This window comes from Lutra lutra, chromosome 9, assembly GCF_902655055.1.
Source record: "Lutra lutra chromosome 9, mLutLut1.2, whole genome shotgun sequence".
NCBI lineage: Eukaryota > Metazoa > Chordata > Mammalia > Carnivora > Mustelidae > Lutra > Lutra lutra.
The window spans coordinates 94,974,329-94,990,960 of NC_062286.1; the positions used below are offsets into that span (position 1 = coordinate 94,974,329).

The 16,632-nt window shown below is 44.2% G+C and overlaps 1 protein-coding gene across 1 annotated transcript in view; it reads left to right on the forward strand.

The window, feature by feature from the left end:
• Positions 1-15,198: 15,198 nt before the first annotated feature.
• The window catches only part of NAPB (NSF attachment protein beta), a 45,481-nt gene continuing 44,047 nt past the window's right edge, over positions 15,199-16,632 (forward strand). The window contains exon 1 of the mRNA XM_047746050.1: positions 15,199-15,383. Within this exon, the coding sequence (XP_047602006.1) occupies positions 15,286-15,383 (98 nt within the window). The 5' untranslated portion in view covers positions 15,199-15,285. The remainder of the gene's footprint in view (positions 15,384-16,632) is intronic.

A 16,632-nucleotide genomic window follows, 5' to 3' on the forward strand; every position in this document is an offset into this window, starting at 1 on the left:
AACCAGAAAAGACCTCGAATAGCCAAAGGAATATTGAAAAAGAAAGCCAAAGTTGGTGGCATCACAATTCCGGACTTCAAGCTCTATTACAAAGCTGTCATCATCAAGACAGCATGGTACTGGCACAAAAACAGACACATAGATCAATGGAACAGAATAGAGAGCCCAGAAATGGACCCTCAACTCTATGGTCAACTCATCTTCGACAAAGCAGGAAAGAATGTCCAATGGAACAAAGACAGCCTCTTCAATAAATGGTGTTGGGAAAATTGGACAGCCACATGCAGAAAAATGAAATTGGATCATTTCCTTACACCACACATGAAAATAGACTCAAAATGGATGAAGGATCTCAATGTGAGAAAGGAATCCATCAAAATCCTCAAGGAGAACACAGGCAGCAACCTCTTCGACGTCAGCCGCAGCAACATCTTCCTAGGAACATCACCAAAGGCAAGGGAAGCAAGGGCAAAAATGAACTTTTGGGATTTTATCAAGATCAAAAGCTTTTGCACAGCAAAGGAAACAGTGAACAAAACCAAAAGACAACTGACAGAATGGGAGAAGATATTTGCAAATGACATATCAGATAAAGGGCTAGTGTCCAAAATCTATAAAGAACTTAGCAAACTCAACACCCAAAGAACAAATAATCCAATCAAGAAATGGGCAGAGGACATGAACAGACATTTCTGCAAAGAAGACATCCAGATGGCCAACAGACACATGAAAAAGTGCTCCATATCACTCGGCATCAGGGAAATACAAATCAAAACCACCATGAGATATCACCTCACACCAGTCAGAATGGCTAAAATTAACAAGTCAGGAAATGACAGATGCTGGCGAGGATGCGGAGAAAGGGGAACCCTCCTACACTGTTGGTGGGAATGCAAGCTGGTGCAACCACTCTGGAAAACAGCATGGAGGTTCCTCAAAATGTTGAAAATAGAACTACCCTATGACCCTGCAATTGCACTGCTGGGTATTTACCCTAAAGATACAAACATAGTGATCCGAAGGGGCACATGCACCCAAATGTTTATAGCAGCAATGTCTACAATAGCCAAACTATGGAAAGAACCTAGATGTCCATCTACAGACGAATGGATAAAGAAGATGTGGTATATATACACAATGGAATACTATGCAGCCATCAAAAGAAATGAAATCTTGCCATTTGCGACGACGTGGATGGAACTAGAGGGTATCATGCTTAGCGAAATCAGTCAATCGGAGAAAGACAACTATCATATGATCTCCCTGATATGAGGGAGAGAGATGCAACATGGGGGGTCGAGGGGGTAGGAGAAGAGTAAATGAAACAAGATGGGATTGGGAGGGAGACAAACCATAAGTGACTCTTAATCTCACAAAACAAACTGAGGGTTGATGGGGGGAGGGGGTTGGGAGAGGGGGTGGGTTATGGATATCGGGGAGGGTATGTGCTATGGTGAGTGTTGTGAAGTGTGTAAACCTGGCGATTCGCAGACCTGTACCCCTGGGGATAAAAATATATGTTTATAAAGCTGCAAAAAAAAAAAAAAAAAAAAAAAAGAAAGAAAGGATGAATCCCCAAGTTTTGTAGCAACATGGACGGGACTGGAAGAGATTATGCTGAGTGAAATAAGTCAAGCAGAGAGAGTCAATTATCATATGGTTTCACTTATTTGTGGAGCATGACAAATAGCATGGAGGACAAGGGGAGATGGAGAGGAGAAGGGAGTTGAGGGAAATTGGAAGGGGAAGTGAACCATGAGAGACTATGGACTCTGAAAAACGATCTGAGAATTTTGAAGGGGTGGGGGGTGGGAGGTTGGGGGCACCAGGTGGTGGGTATTGTAGAGGGCACGGATTGCATGGAGCACTGGGTGTGGTGCAAAAATAATGAATACTGTTATGCTGAAAAAATAAAAAAATTAAATTACAAAAAAAAAAAAAATAGGAAAACTACTAATCTTGGTTTGTGGTGGAGACTATATCAGGTACCAAACAACCCGTTCCCAGGTCAGGCATCATCCAGAGCTCAGAAACATCCTCTAGGTGATTCTTCCATGACTCTGAATGTACACACAGAAGCCCATGGTCTGTCAGACCCCAACTGCCCAGGGACAAGATCACCCTCTAGTGTGAAAATCCTACTAGGACTTGTTACAACATCCTCCCTGACCCTCCAAGCCTGCCTTGTAGGACTTGTCCAGCTGATGGAAGTGGCTGCTTTGGAACAACCTGAGCCAGAGCTGCAGGAGCACCACTGTCACATAGATGCATAAGGATTCTGACTGATGTGCATACAGACTGGCCTGGAAACCTGAGATATACCCCGTGGACCTGAAGAAGGCAAAGTAATATTCAATGGGTCGTATTAGAAAATCTATGAAGATGGGGCCAAATACATTAAAAAAATGATCTACTTAAAGTAATAAGCAGTGTGGCTATATCCATAAAGTAAGGGAAAAATGAATTCCCAGTAATTTGTGTGGAATAAGAAAAAATATATAGACCATGGTTCTCCCCATACAATTAAACAGAAAAAGGGACCATATCTGTCACACCTGGAGTTCTTTGGCTTATGGTGGCATAACAATCTCTGCCCCTCTCCACATGGCGTTCTCATCTGTCTCTTTGTCTCAAATCCCTCCCTCCTTTCTCTTAAGAATGCCAGTCATTGGATTTGGGACCTACCCTCAATCCAAGGTGATCTTATCTCGAGATCCTTAACTTAATTATGTCTGTGAAGACTCTATATCCAAATTAGTTCACATTCATGGGTACTAGGGACTATGACTTGCACATATATTTTTGAGGAACACAATTCAACCCACTAACTTGTCCACAGAATATGAAGAAAATTGGGAGTACAAGTGTGTCCATGTATATTAGTTTCCTATGGTTTTGTAACAAATTCACATGAATTTGGTGGCTTAAAACCACAGAAATATGGGTGCCTGGGTGGCTCAGTGGGTTAAGCCGCTGCCTTCGGCTCAGGTCATGATCTCAGGGTCCTGGGATCGAGGCCCGCATCGGGCTCTCTGCTCAGCAGGGAGCCTGCTTCCCTCTCTCTCTCTCTCTGCCTGCCTCTCCGTCTACTTGTGATCTCTCTCTGTCAAATAAATAAATAAAATCTTTAAAAAAAAAAAAAAACCACAGAAATATATTGTCTTATAATTCTGGAGGCTAGAAATCTGAAGTCATTTTCACAAGACCAAAATTAAGATGTCGGTAGGGCTGTATTCCCTCCAGAGGCTTCAAGGGAAAATCTACTGGCTGCTAGCATCTCTTGGTTTGTGGCCACAACACTCCATCTCTGCTTCAATACCCTCCTTCTCTTCTGTCTGCCTCCCTCCTATAAGGATATATGGATGGTATTTAAGGCCCACCCAAAAAATCCAGAATGATCTGCCCATCTCAAGATCTTGAACTTAATCACATCTATAAAATCCTTCTTTACCACATAAGACAATGTTCACAAGTTCCAGGGAGCCATTACTCAGCCTACCACACCATGGATTCAGGAAAAATAGGAAGAGTGATTATTTCCATGGAGGGAGGGTGACAGGGGCCCTGGTCATGTCCCTGGAGAAGGAAAAAGGAGAAACAAATACATCCATGAGAATAAGGGGAAATAGGAGGGCTCATCAATTCTGTGCTTAAAGGGAAAACAAGTATCCTGGTTATGTCTGTGGAATAAGTGAAAAATAGGAGACCTGATAAAATTCATGGGATAAAATGCCATCTCATATGCTGAAAAATAAAAATAAAATAAAATAAATTTTCTTCATTCTAAATTTTAAAAAAATTCATGGGATAAGTTGAAGATAGGGATCAGCATTTACCCATGAATCAGAGGAAAAGTACAGGAGGATGGATGGTTTCCATAGTTGGAGGGGGAAATGGTGGTTTTGATTATGTCCATGGAACAAGGAGAAAATAAGATTCCAATAATGTTTGTGGTATGAGGGATAAGCATGGAGTATGGTTAAGATCATAGAATAAAGAGAAAATGAACAGGCTGATTATATCCATAGTCAATTGTGAGAAAAGGCAGTAATATAAGGCCATAAAATGAGGGGAAATGAGGGACCCTGGTCATGTCCATGGAATATGGTGAAAATAAGGTATCTAGCAGTGTCCATAAATTAAGAGAAAAATACTGAGCCTCATAAAATCCATAGAAAGGGAAAATATTAGGGCTGATATTTCCATTCAATGAGGAGAAAATACAGGGCTGAGTGTGCCTGTTTAATGTGGGGAAAGTTGGGGAATTGGTTGTGTCAGTGGAATAAGGGGACGAGCAGAGTGCTTTGGTCATATCTATGGAATAAAAGGAAATTAGGCAGCTTTGTTGTGTCCATAGAAAAAGAAATAGAGAGGATGGCTATGTCCATGTAGTAAGAGGAATATAGGGACCCTGGTTATGTCCATAGAATGTGAGAAAAAGCCCTAGTTGTATACACGAAAGAAGAGAAAACAGGGGACTTGACATGTCCGTGCGTAAAGAGGAAAATAAGAGGTCTTATAGTGTCTGTAAAATAAGGAAAAGCATGAGGTCTGATTGCTTCCCAAGGACTAAAGGGAAAATAAGGGTCCTAGGTGTTCAGGAATAAAAAGAAAATTGGAAACATGGACATATGGCCTGGTTAAGTCTATGAAAGTCTATAAGGAAGATGGGGGGTGCTGATTATATCCATTTAATAGCAGACACAGGGAGTCTGGTCATGTCCAGGGAATTAGTGGAAAAGAAAGCGGGGTCTCTGGGTGTCTCCATGGAAAAGGGGAAAGTAGATAAAAAGGAAAAACTCAGCTTCCCACCTTCCCACCTGTGTAGGGAAAACCCTAGCTCTTCCCTATGTTCTCCTGGGAACTCCGAGGAGTCTCCTTTTCTCTTACAAAACATACTTTCTGACACTTCTGGCTACCAAATATGTGAGTTTTTCCTCACAAGCAATTCTCCCCAACACAAGTTACTTGTCCTTTATAAGTCCACTCTACCTGGAGACAGCCTCAGACCCCACAGATGAAGGGCTTAGTCTGCCTATCACCACCTTCAGACGCCAGGTGCAAGTACAGGTTGTCAACTGGGCTTCAGTGACTGACTGGCTATAAATCCAAGGTTCCCATGACTCCCTTTCTAGGTTTAATTAATTTGCTAGAGTGGCTCATAGAACTCAGAGAAACACTTTTCCCCAGCTTATTGTAAAAGCATACAGATGACCATCCAGATGGAAGGGATGCACCGGGCAAGGTATGAGGAATGGGTGCGAGGCTTCCATGTCCCATCCTGGAGGGCAACTCTCCCAGCGTTTTTACATGGTGACCAACCTGAAAGCTTTCCAAACCCTGTATTTTTAAGATTTTATAGAGACTTTATCATATAAGAAATGATCTATCTTTGACTCCATTTTTACCCTTCTCCCTTCTCACAAGCATAGAGGGCAGGGCTGAAAATTCCAAGTTTCTAACCATGGGTTGTTCTGTCTTGTGACCAGCCCCCCACCCAGGAGCTCACTCAAAGTCATCTCATTAGAACAAAAGGCACTCCTTTCACCCAGGAAATACAAGGATTTTAGGAGCTCTGTACCAGGAACCAGGATCAAAGACCAAAATCAAATATTATAACTAAAGATGCTGTTCGTACTCTTACCACTTAGGAAATTACAAGGGTTTCGGGGTTCTGTGCCAGGAACCAGAGGCAGAAGCCAATACATATATTTTATATTATCTCATAAATTAAAACCTATTTATGTCCCTAAAATAAAAGGGAAGTAGAGGCCCTGGCTCTATATATGGCCCAATAATGTCCACAGAACAAGAGGAAAACAGAGAACCTATTTATTTCCATAGAATAATAGGAAATTACATTGTCAGTTACAATCATGGGCTAAGAGGAAAATAGGGACCTGATTATCCATGGAATAATGGTATATAAGGTGGGCTGGTTATGCTCACAGAAAAAATGGAAAATAGGAGCCTCATTTTGGTCAATAAAAGAAGGGAAAATGAGGTTCCCAGTTATAGCCTGAAATTATAAGAAATATGGAGTCTGTGTATGTCCATGAAATAAAAGTGGGTGGGTGAGAGGGAATGCAAAGGGACATGAGGAAACTTTGGGTGACAGATGAGTTCATTTTATGGAATAGAGTGGTGATCTCACAGGTGACACACATCAAAGCTCATCACATTGTGCAGTTTATTGTAGTCAATTATACTTTAATAAAGCCATTTGGTTAGGTGGGTGGGTGGATGGATGGATGGATGGATGGATGAAGGGTGTGGAGGAATAAGCACAGAGCTTCCTATGGGACAGATTTGGCTGTCCTTGTTCCCCTTTCCATGACGGGCACCCAGGGCACTGAGAAAGAGAAAGCTTCCCTTGTCAAGAGCCACACGGGTGCAAGTATGAGAACAGTGAGGACTGCAACGCAGCATCTCCCACCTGCATAGGCCCAGGCCACCTTCTCACTTGCTGCTGCACTCTTCAGAGGAAGACAAGTCAGCCTCATTAGTAGTTGGTGCTTAAGAAAGAATAAGTATCTTTCCCAAAAGCCCAGCACACCTGGCCTTCTGACTCATAGGCTAAACCTGGTAGCAGGGCCACTTTTGGAGCAGTCACAGTGGCAAGAACATGAGATTTGTCTTAGATCAACCCACAGCTGTGTGGTGTGTGGGTGACACGGTGGTAGGCTAGAGGGGGCTGTCTGTGAGCTGCACAACTGCCTAGTTGTTGCCAACCAGGCTTGGAAATTCTTTGTCAGGCTGCTCCCAGGGGAAAAAAAAAATAGCAGGAAACAGAGGGAGAATGTATCTTATCACTGCAGGCAGTATGGCTCTGCTGGTGTGGGGCAAGGAGTCTGGAGACTGGGAATTTCCGGGCTGCAGCTTTTAATCTACCCCTTTATCTTACCTTGTCTTTACTGCCCCTCCCCCCCAGATGAACTTCATAGGCTCTTCCTTGACCGCAGTTCTCTTGGGCCTGCACAGACCACTCACCAGTCTGGTCAAAACCATTGCTCATCATGATTTGCTTCTGATTGGAAACCTGAAGCAGGGCGCTATTGCTTCCCAAAGCGGGAAGGGACCTGGAGGTCATCTAGCAGGTGAGATTCCATGCCCCAGGATGCTGGGTATGTTCCAGGACAGGTAGCTAGGTAGACCATCCCCACGGAGTCTAGATCTCCAGGCTGGTCAGTTCTGGTCTCACTGTGGGGCCAGGGGCTGCCATGAAGAGTAGGAGAGCTGCAGAGCAGAGTCAGACGTGGAGCTGCCTTTCCACAGTTGCTTGGCAGCTGCTTCACCTTCTGAGTCTTAGTTACCTCATCTGTAAAATCCATATAGTAGTAAATACATCAGGTTATTATGAAAGGTACAGAATTACCTAGCAGTGCCTGGCACACAGGGCTCAATCATGTTGGCTATTTTAATAAGAAGGGGAAACCTCCGGAAGCCTTGAGGGTAAAGCAGGTAGCTTCAGGCTATTTCCTGGGAACTTCACCCTCCTGGCCTCTCTCCATCCCCATGGCCATTGACATCACACGACACAGAGAAGGGTCGTGGTGTGATAACTCTCAGAGAACAAATATGCCATTGCAAAAAGCAGGGATGATCTCACTTGGGTTCTTCTCCCCTTATTTATTTATTTACTTACTTATTTACTTACTTACTTATTTATTTGTTTGAGCACTGTTTGATAAACTCTTCCTTGTTCTGTTGTCCACTGGCTGCTGACCTGAATATTACCTCGACAAGAAGCAACTCTATTTGAGAGCCCCCCACCGCCAGAAACCCTTCAAAGCCAGCCCATCGAGGAGCAGTCTGGGTACCTGCTTGAGGACTCTCCCAAGCACAGCTGCAGGGGAGCATTGCTTCGGCTGCTAGTGGCAGCTCCAACGACAGCCCCGAGCCCCTGAGCCCTCATCCCTGGAGCTGCAGCAGAAGGACACGGCTGACATTGGCTGGAGATGCCCGCTGGTCCTGGGGAGCAGGCCAGCAGCAGGCGCAGAATGTCAACAATGACAAGGTGGTACTACAGATGGCTCAGAGCTGGCATTGCCCCAAAAGGCTCAGTGTACATTTTCCCTTTCCAGACAAGGGAACAGGGGAAATCACAAGACTCAGAAAGTCAGAGATGTCACAAGACACGGAACATTCTCAATGTCTCTGTAGGACCTCCACCTGGGGACCGAGGGTGACAGGGTTTGTCATCAGGCCATCGTCCTCACACAGCCTTTGGTCTCCTTTCTGTGGCCTTTCTCCCTGGTACAGCATCGGCTTACCAGCTCCCAAACAGGCTACTCCATTTAAGGAACCCTCATGTCTCATTTTGAAAGCAAATAAAAAGCACATAGTCTCTGCAGACAGCGGTGCTCCAGCTTCTGCTCTCCAGCTGGACTTCTGTTTTGCTGTGAGCAGGCAGCCATCCTCCTGAAGCGACAAGCAGAAGAAGCTGAAGAGGCCCAAACTTTGTTGTAACCTTCAAGAGTTCAAGTTCAAGTCCTTTGTCCATCTTTTCTATGTGGTTGTTTGCCTCCTATTGATTTGCAGGGTTTCTTTATCCTTAGTAATAACTATTTGGGGGTATATTTGCTACAGATACCTTTTCTGGGTTGTGGTTTTGTCTTTTCATTTGAGTTATATGTTATGTTAGTGAAAAGAAATCCTTCATCTTAATGGAGTGAATGTATTGATTTTTTTCTCTTATGGTTTGCAGTTTTGATATCTCACTTAGGAAGTCAAGGGCACGAAGCTACTTTCCTGTATTTTCATCTAAAACTTCTGAAAGATTTCACCCAAAACTCATGTGACATCAACTATACTTCAATAAAAAAACAAAACAAAACTTTGAATAGTTTTAAAGTTAAGCATTTCACACTATGTCCATAACCATCAATATTTTTGTGCCAGGTGTATTTGCTAATATCTCATTCAGAATTCTTGTATCCATGTTCCTGAGTGAGACTGGCCCAAGATTTTCCTTTCTTATACAGGTCTTTACTAGTTTGGGTCTCAAGATTTCACCTTATACAACAAGAGGGAACATGTCAGTCAGAGTCCCTGCAGTAGATAAAGCCACAATGAAAATAGGAAGGTTTATTTAAAGGGGGTACTTACAATGTTGTGGGTATAAACGAATCCAAGGGCACAGGACTGTCATTTGCTGGAAGATAAGGGGAGTAATCTAGATGTCAGGGAGCCTCAGCTGGCCACCTCGCAGAGGGACCAGGGAACAGATGCCATGATCTCACTCACTTTCTGCCCTCCACCTCAGGCTGGGTACCTCATTGGCCTCCTGCACCAGAAGTCAGAGGACATGGGACCCTATTGGTGGAGTCCCTACAGATAAGCCTCTTGGGGCAGAGAGCAGCATAAAGCAAGTTAATAAATGGGATCCGCAACCCACTTATTAACTTGCTTTATGCTGCTCTCTGCCCCAAGAGGCTTATCTGTAGGGACTCCACCAATAGGGTCCCATGTCCTCTGACTTCTGGTGGGGAGGAAAGTGGTCAACGTGATCAAACACAGGGACATTTCCCTTTATCTTAATTCCCTGGAAGAGCCCCTAGTTTGTTACTTTTTGTCCAGGTCTTTTAGGGACTGGGAAAGAGAGAGTCTACATGTGGCTGCATTTCATTTTCTTTACCTGGACACTCTCCCAATGTACAGCCAATTCTCCTCAATTGAAGTAGTTACAGTCTAGAAAGTCACTACAAACACTGAGTTAACAAGTACTGAACCATTGCTCCTAAGGAAAGCACAGGTTTGGTTCCCTTGAGTCTCTGGTCACATTTTTGTAAGCCCATTAACACAAAACCTTGCTTTTATTTGACACATATCTTGGCTTGTTAACATTGAACTCATAGACAACAGCATTATAACTTATGCCTGAACAAATCTTATCTAACATGTATCTTCTCCCTAAGGCACAGCACCATGCTCTTGTGTTGAAGATCACCAGGACACTTATTTACAGTACGAGCTTAAAAAAAAAAAAAAAAAAGGCAGTGTTGCTTTGTCCAGCCTGAGCTGAAAACATGTATATCATGTCACTCAAATTTTTCATGGCTCTGCACATGTCTGTAAATGACTGCAGAAATGCATAGTAATGATTTGAGGTTTACAAATGGATTTTAGCAAATAGACAAATTTGCAAATACAGAACCCGTGAATGTTGAGCATTTACTGTATTTTCAAATACAGTCACTATGGCAGCGCGGAGTGGGCTTAATTGCAAGATTAGTAGCAATCTGGAAAATGCTTATGTATCCTAAAAACAAAATACAAACAGATATACATTCTAATAATACCTGTGCAGATATCTGTAGGTTTAAAAAGATTTGATAGAAACAAACAAAGAACAACAAAAAACTAGTAGAAATGGGTGACTTTTTCCTAAAATTTCTTTTAATTAAAGGAATTTAGATCAATTAAATTAAAATAATAATGTGAAAGGAAATCAAAACAGTCCAGGAAGTACACCCATTTTCTTTGTAAGCCATTGTGCCTGTAGCTTAGAACCATAACTCTGGCAAGAACTATATCAACTATTGAGAAGAAAGGTCTTAGAATATTTCATTATATAAATAAAAGTACGATAATCTTGTTTCTTATGTCCATTTGGCATTTTAAAAAGCATCCAGTTAATTTTAAGCTGTGTGGTGGAATTTCATATCAGTTAATGAAAAGAATAACATTAATTAATGACAATACTACTTTTTCAGAAGTATTTACTTGAATTTAATTTACCATTTTCTATGTTTCCTTTAACAGATATTTTGTAAATTTAATTTTGCCTTTTCTAATATTTTGGTCTAAATTACATGGAATAATTTCTTAAGAAAATAATATTAACAAATATAATTACATATAATAAATATAAATAAATATTTAAATATGTATTTAAATATAAAATAAATATAAGTAATTAACAAAGCTGTCTTCAGGAATACTTGTAGCAATTTCGACACGTGAAATCTCTCAAACACACAAACATACACACACTACTACTGGCTTGAAGGTTAAAAAAATATATAATAAAAACCACTTATTTAATTATCCCTCTGAAGTTCCCCATTCAATTTTCTCAGGTTTTGCAAGTCCATGAGGAAAATGAAAAGAATGACCATAAATAGAGTAATTAAATTCTATCCTCAAAGCTGCACAAACTGCAGAAGCCCAACCTCATCATGAATAAAGAACATTTATTGAATTCATTACGTTGATGCTTTTGGATGAAGAACCTTCTGGAATGAATTCTTTTCTTCCCTGCCTTCTAAAGGGGACCACACTGGAGCAGCCCAGGCCTTCTCCCTCCCGACACCTCTGAGCGACCCTTTGAGTACAGACAGAAATAAGGCTGAGATATCAGTGGAGGAGGGAGCTGAAGATGGGGCAGAGCCTCCCAGGGTTCCAAGGCCCTTGCAGGTGACAGGCTGCTCCCCAGCCTCCGGGAGTCCAGCTTCACAGATTTGTTGGTGCAACCAGGCTCCCTTGAATACAACTCTGGTGGGTTTAACACATCTGCAAATCCTGTAAGACCCTCTCCTTGAATACAGGTGGACCTGAGCAATTTCTTCAGGAAAACAGAAGTGATGCTTCAGAACTTGAAATATTAAATCATAAAAGTAATTCAGCAGCTGCCTGGCTACCATTCCTCTAGCACCTTTGGAGCCCTGGCCACCATGCAAACATTCAGAGAGAGATACCAGGAAGCTCAGCTGTTCTAGCCTTTCGAGTCTTCCCCTCTCAGGCAGCAGGCATGAGTAGAGAGCCCTAAGATGACCACAGCTCCAGCTACCACCTGAGAAACCCTCAAGTGAAAACGACCCATCTGAGCCCAGTCGGGGCCCAGAACCACAAGTGATAACAATAATAAACAACTGCTATAGCTTTAACACCCCTACATGTGAAGTGGCAACTGGAACCCCAAGTATACAGTTATTCACAGATGACAATACGTGCTTATGAATTTGTAATGAACACCATGATTGTGCCTGGGTACCAGAACACACCTACTGTTCCTCAGTGCATATGCCCCTGTCTTAGTTTGTGTTGTCCCAGAAGCAGACCTTAAAACCAGGATTCTAGGGAAAGCAATTTCCTGGGAGGTGACACCAGAAGGCAGCACCAGTAGGAGTGTGGGGAAAGGCAAGGGAAGAAAGTCAATAAAGAGTACAGAACAAGCAATGTTTTACTGTGAACAGCTGGAGCTCATTGCCACTGCGGATCCCTAGGAGAGAGTGTAAAACATTGCTCAGAGTTGTCCCACCAGAAGGGTATTTATCTTCCAATTTTCCGACACTCATTGATTGGGGGCTGCTCCTATGAGGCCAAGAGGTATTAATTTCCTTATTAATGTAGTTAATTAATTCTCCTCATTTCTTTGGCATTCAAGCAGAGCAGCCTGGAAGGCCAAAGAGAACCCTGAGGAGAATTTCAGGTGCTGGCAGTTGGGACGGGAACACCCAATGCTAGTCATGGCCAAAAGTTTCCTACAGACTTTGGAATCAAAGGGAGGGGAGGTGGATGACACTAGGTGAACTGCTCCTCACGTAGCTGTTGCTCAGGTGTAGGGCAGGCAGTGGTCCTGGGAGCCAGCTGTACTCAGCAGCATGGGAGATACTCACCCAGTGCATTGGGCCGCTGCACTGGCCACTCAGGACATCAGTCTGGAGATAAAATGCATTTGTGCCCGCTGCACCTTCCCTTGGTGCTAGTCTCCACACAGGACTCTTCTCATGCTGAACCCCCTTCTATGAACACATGCAAAGGACCATACCTTGTTTTTCACACAGATCATTTTTCGATCCTGCCTCTCTAACAGCTGGCTATTCTAAAATGGCTTCAGCCTTTGCAGAGCACCTCTCAGGATGAATAGTTGGACACTCAACATTCCAGTTTAACTTCCAGTGTGTTCATTCAGTCTGAGTGCCCATGAGTCTTCCCTGATGGTAAGGAAAAGCCTGCAGGTTGTTTTTTGTTCTGCCTGGTAAAGTATGCAGGCTCCCCCTTTCTTGCTCCATCTTCTAAGAAACTGTTTGAAGTCTCTTCTTCCAAGTGTCCAGAGCTGCTGAGAGGCAAGACATGTCTAGACCAGCAATGCCAAAATTGTGCAATAAATCGAAATGTTCTGTATTTGTACATTCCAATTGAGCAGTTGAAATGTGGTTAGAGTGACCGAGAAACAAAATTTTACATTTGATTTCATATTATTTGAGTTAGATTTAAATGGCCTCTTGTGGTGAGTGGCTACCATCCTGGTCAGCACAGGTGTACATCATGGGTCCTTCGGGCCTACTCTAGGACAGTTTCTACTTGAGGGCTTCACTCTCTCCCTGGCTCACAACAGTGCAGGTCCCCATTTTCCTCCTACTTGGAGGATTCCTCATCTGTCTCTTGTTATCCTCGTTCTTTGAGTTTTGTCTCTCTGCCCTGCTACATTCCCTTATCTAGCCTCTGGAAGAAGAAAACAAGTGCTCTATAAAATTGTGATTTGAAGTTTTTTTCCCACTTGGGTGTGGACTGGGGAAGGATGGGAGTGCCTGTCAGAAACAAGAGAATGAAGGAAATACCCAGAAACATAAAAAAAAAATGTCAGGATGTACCCTGTCACCCTAGCTGCATGTTCTGGCTTAGAGGAGGCAATCTATTCTACCTCCTTTTGAGCTGACCACAGATTTGAGAATCTAGAATTGTATGCTTTACAATAGTGCACAGAGAATTCTTTTTAAAATGTACATTTCCTAGTCCCCAACCTCAGGAGATCCTGATTTAAAAAGCTAGCAGCTTAGGGATCAGTATTTTTGAACATCCTTTACTTTGGGCAAGCACTGGGAGCTGCTTAAATCAACATATTGATGCTGCACTTAGGAGCTTTTGAGTTGGGCCCACTCCATGAAATCCCCATGGACTGCTCTGCTTTTCAAATGTTTATGTCTGATTTTGCAGTTTTTCTCTTTAATCCTACATTTACTGACACTTCTAATTTCCTGCCTCCTTATTCTCCAATACTGCTACAAAAGAACACAAATTAGGTTTTCGAAGTTAGAATACTGCATTTAGTAAATAAATTCTGCCTGAAGATCTGACACTTCCATCTCTAGAGTGCCTTCAATGTATGGACTCTGCCAACACATGCTTTAGTTACCTTTCTAGGAGTTTGGCCTTTGTTGCCTTGATCTCTGAAGACAGCCTCATTCTCTTAGATATATTTCATGTGCCAGTGCCCACAGTGTATTTATTAATAGTTTGACTTTGTCACAAGTTCTCATTTGGCAGTGATGTTCTTGTTTCACCACCACTGCTTTAGCATTGCCAAATGTAAACGGTCTAGATTTTGTATAAAACAAAAACAAAACAAAACAAAAATAGCCACTCCCTCCAGGACAGGCCTGGAAATTGTTGGCACCTGATAGCATCTATCTATGGATACTTCTGCCCTGAAATTAGAAGTCCTCTGGGCAGGCCAAATTGTGCCCCAGGAGACTCGGCCTCTACGGCCAGCACCGTGTAAAGGATAAGAGAGCTCAAAGCCTCCCAATCATGGGAAATAATTCAGTCAATTAAAAGAGTGGATTATGCACATGTAGTCTAAATGCAACTTATTTATAACCAAGAAAGAGAAGACCGACATTAAGTTGTAACATGGAGAGACTGAAAAATAACTCTGAGTTTATACTGGGGAAAATGATAAATTCTTAAACGCCTTGCTCTGGAGATAAAAATGGCTCTTTCTGCCAGCTGTTGCTGGTGGGTGGGTGGGTGGATGGGCATCACATGGTTAATGAATTTGCTTTCGGTGGCTGCGTTAGATTCCCTCCTGCAGAACTTGCGCGTAGGCTGAACGTTCCAATCTGTTATCCCCCGTTTCTCGTCCATCCCCTCGCCAGATGTCAGTCGCGGTGACCAAGGGATTCCTGAACCAATGTGATACTGCGTGTTTGAGGTTATCCTTACTAGAGAGCCGCGCATCATCTTCCATTTCCCCCGCACACTTAAAAGATTAAAGTTCACCTTGGACTAGACCCCTACGGAGAGTCACGCCTCTCGCCCCGAAATCCCCGGCACTGGCAGTCTGCAAGCACCGATCCCCACCCCGCCCCGCTCGGCGGCCTTCTGGGAAATGTAGTTGACGCCTCACACATCTTCGCCTTCAGGACCGGACCCGGCACTACAAGTCCCGACAGGCCTTGCGCGCCTCGCCGGCGCTCCCCGGCTCTGGGAGAGAAGGGCGAAGGCGCGGAAGGCGCGTCTGAGCCGGCTGAGGAGGTTGTGGCGGCGGCAGCTGGCGACATGGACAACGCGGGGAAGGAGCGTGAGGCAGTGCAGCTGATGGCGGAGGCCGAGAAGCGAGTCAAGGCCTCCCACTCCTTCCTCCGAGGGCTGTTTGGGTGAGCACCAGACTGCGAGTGCCCTGAGGGGGGTCTCCGTCGCGGGCCCCTCCCCAGCCAGCCGCCCCCACGCGTGTCCTGTTGAATCCCCTCTCTCCCCTGAGACGCCTGTGGGTCCTCATTTCCCCTGCATCTTCCGGACAGCTCCTAAGCCTTAGGGCATCCTAGAAGCACCACCCTCCAAAAATGCCCCAGGGGCTCTCAGAACCCCCCCACACCGTCCAGACAGCTCCTGGGGTCCCCAGAGGGCCCCCACGCCCTCCACGCCCCCACCTGCCGGGTGTTATCCTTGCGTTGGTTGGGGGGTGTCCCACGGCCTCGCCTGGAGGGTGCTGTCGCCGCGGCTGCGGGACACATTTGTTCATTTCGCCACGGTTGAGGCTGCATCGCTAGGAGACCCGTGTTGGTGGGAGGCGAGCCCAGGAGAAGCCGGAGGGGCGGGTCCGGGGACCCCCCCCCCCCCCCGCCCTGGCCCCTGACCCTTGCATCTGGACTCGTCAGGCTGGGCGGTGGGCCCCGCGGAGGAGCAGACTGGCGCGGCGCCCCCATTCCAGAGATCGTATGCGGGTTTGCCTTGCGCCAAGTACATATTTAATAAACGTTCGTTGGAGAACGAGTACGTTTCCTCAGCGTAGTATTTTTACTTCAGCAGAGATTGATGGGTTTGCCAAGGCCTGCTGTTTGATTAAGGAGAACGCAGCTCCTGTCTAAGTAGGTGTCTTTTGGGAATCCCGTTAATTTTCTGTAATTCTCCCCTGTTCTCCTAGGGAAGGTCTTCAATTCACACTTAGCAAAAAGCAGAGCTTGCACTGATAGTTCTGGGCGGTTAAATATGTGAATGATTCAGCTGTTTAGGATTAGGGAGGCTGAAATTTCCTGGTGGTATTTGTTGTTTTTCTTTTTGAAAGTGAAAGATCTGCCGAGCAAGAGCATATTTTTATTTTTGAGAAGGGCGAGTACTTAATCGTTGCATTATTAGACAGTTTTATTTCTGCACTAAATTCAGTTTGGAATCTGCTTGTTTTACCTCCAGGATTCTTTTGATCATAATAGAACACTATTATCGGGGATACATCCCCCGGAAATGCTTAGATGCAGGTTTCATGCAGAGCACTGTAGTAGGATGCAAAGATGCATAAAGGTGAGGGTTCCTATCCTCAGAAACCTCTCAAAGGGCATTTATCCTAGCTGGTTTCCAAATTTCTCATAGGATTTGTAGTTCCAAACATAGCAATTAATCACAAGTTCC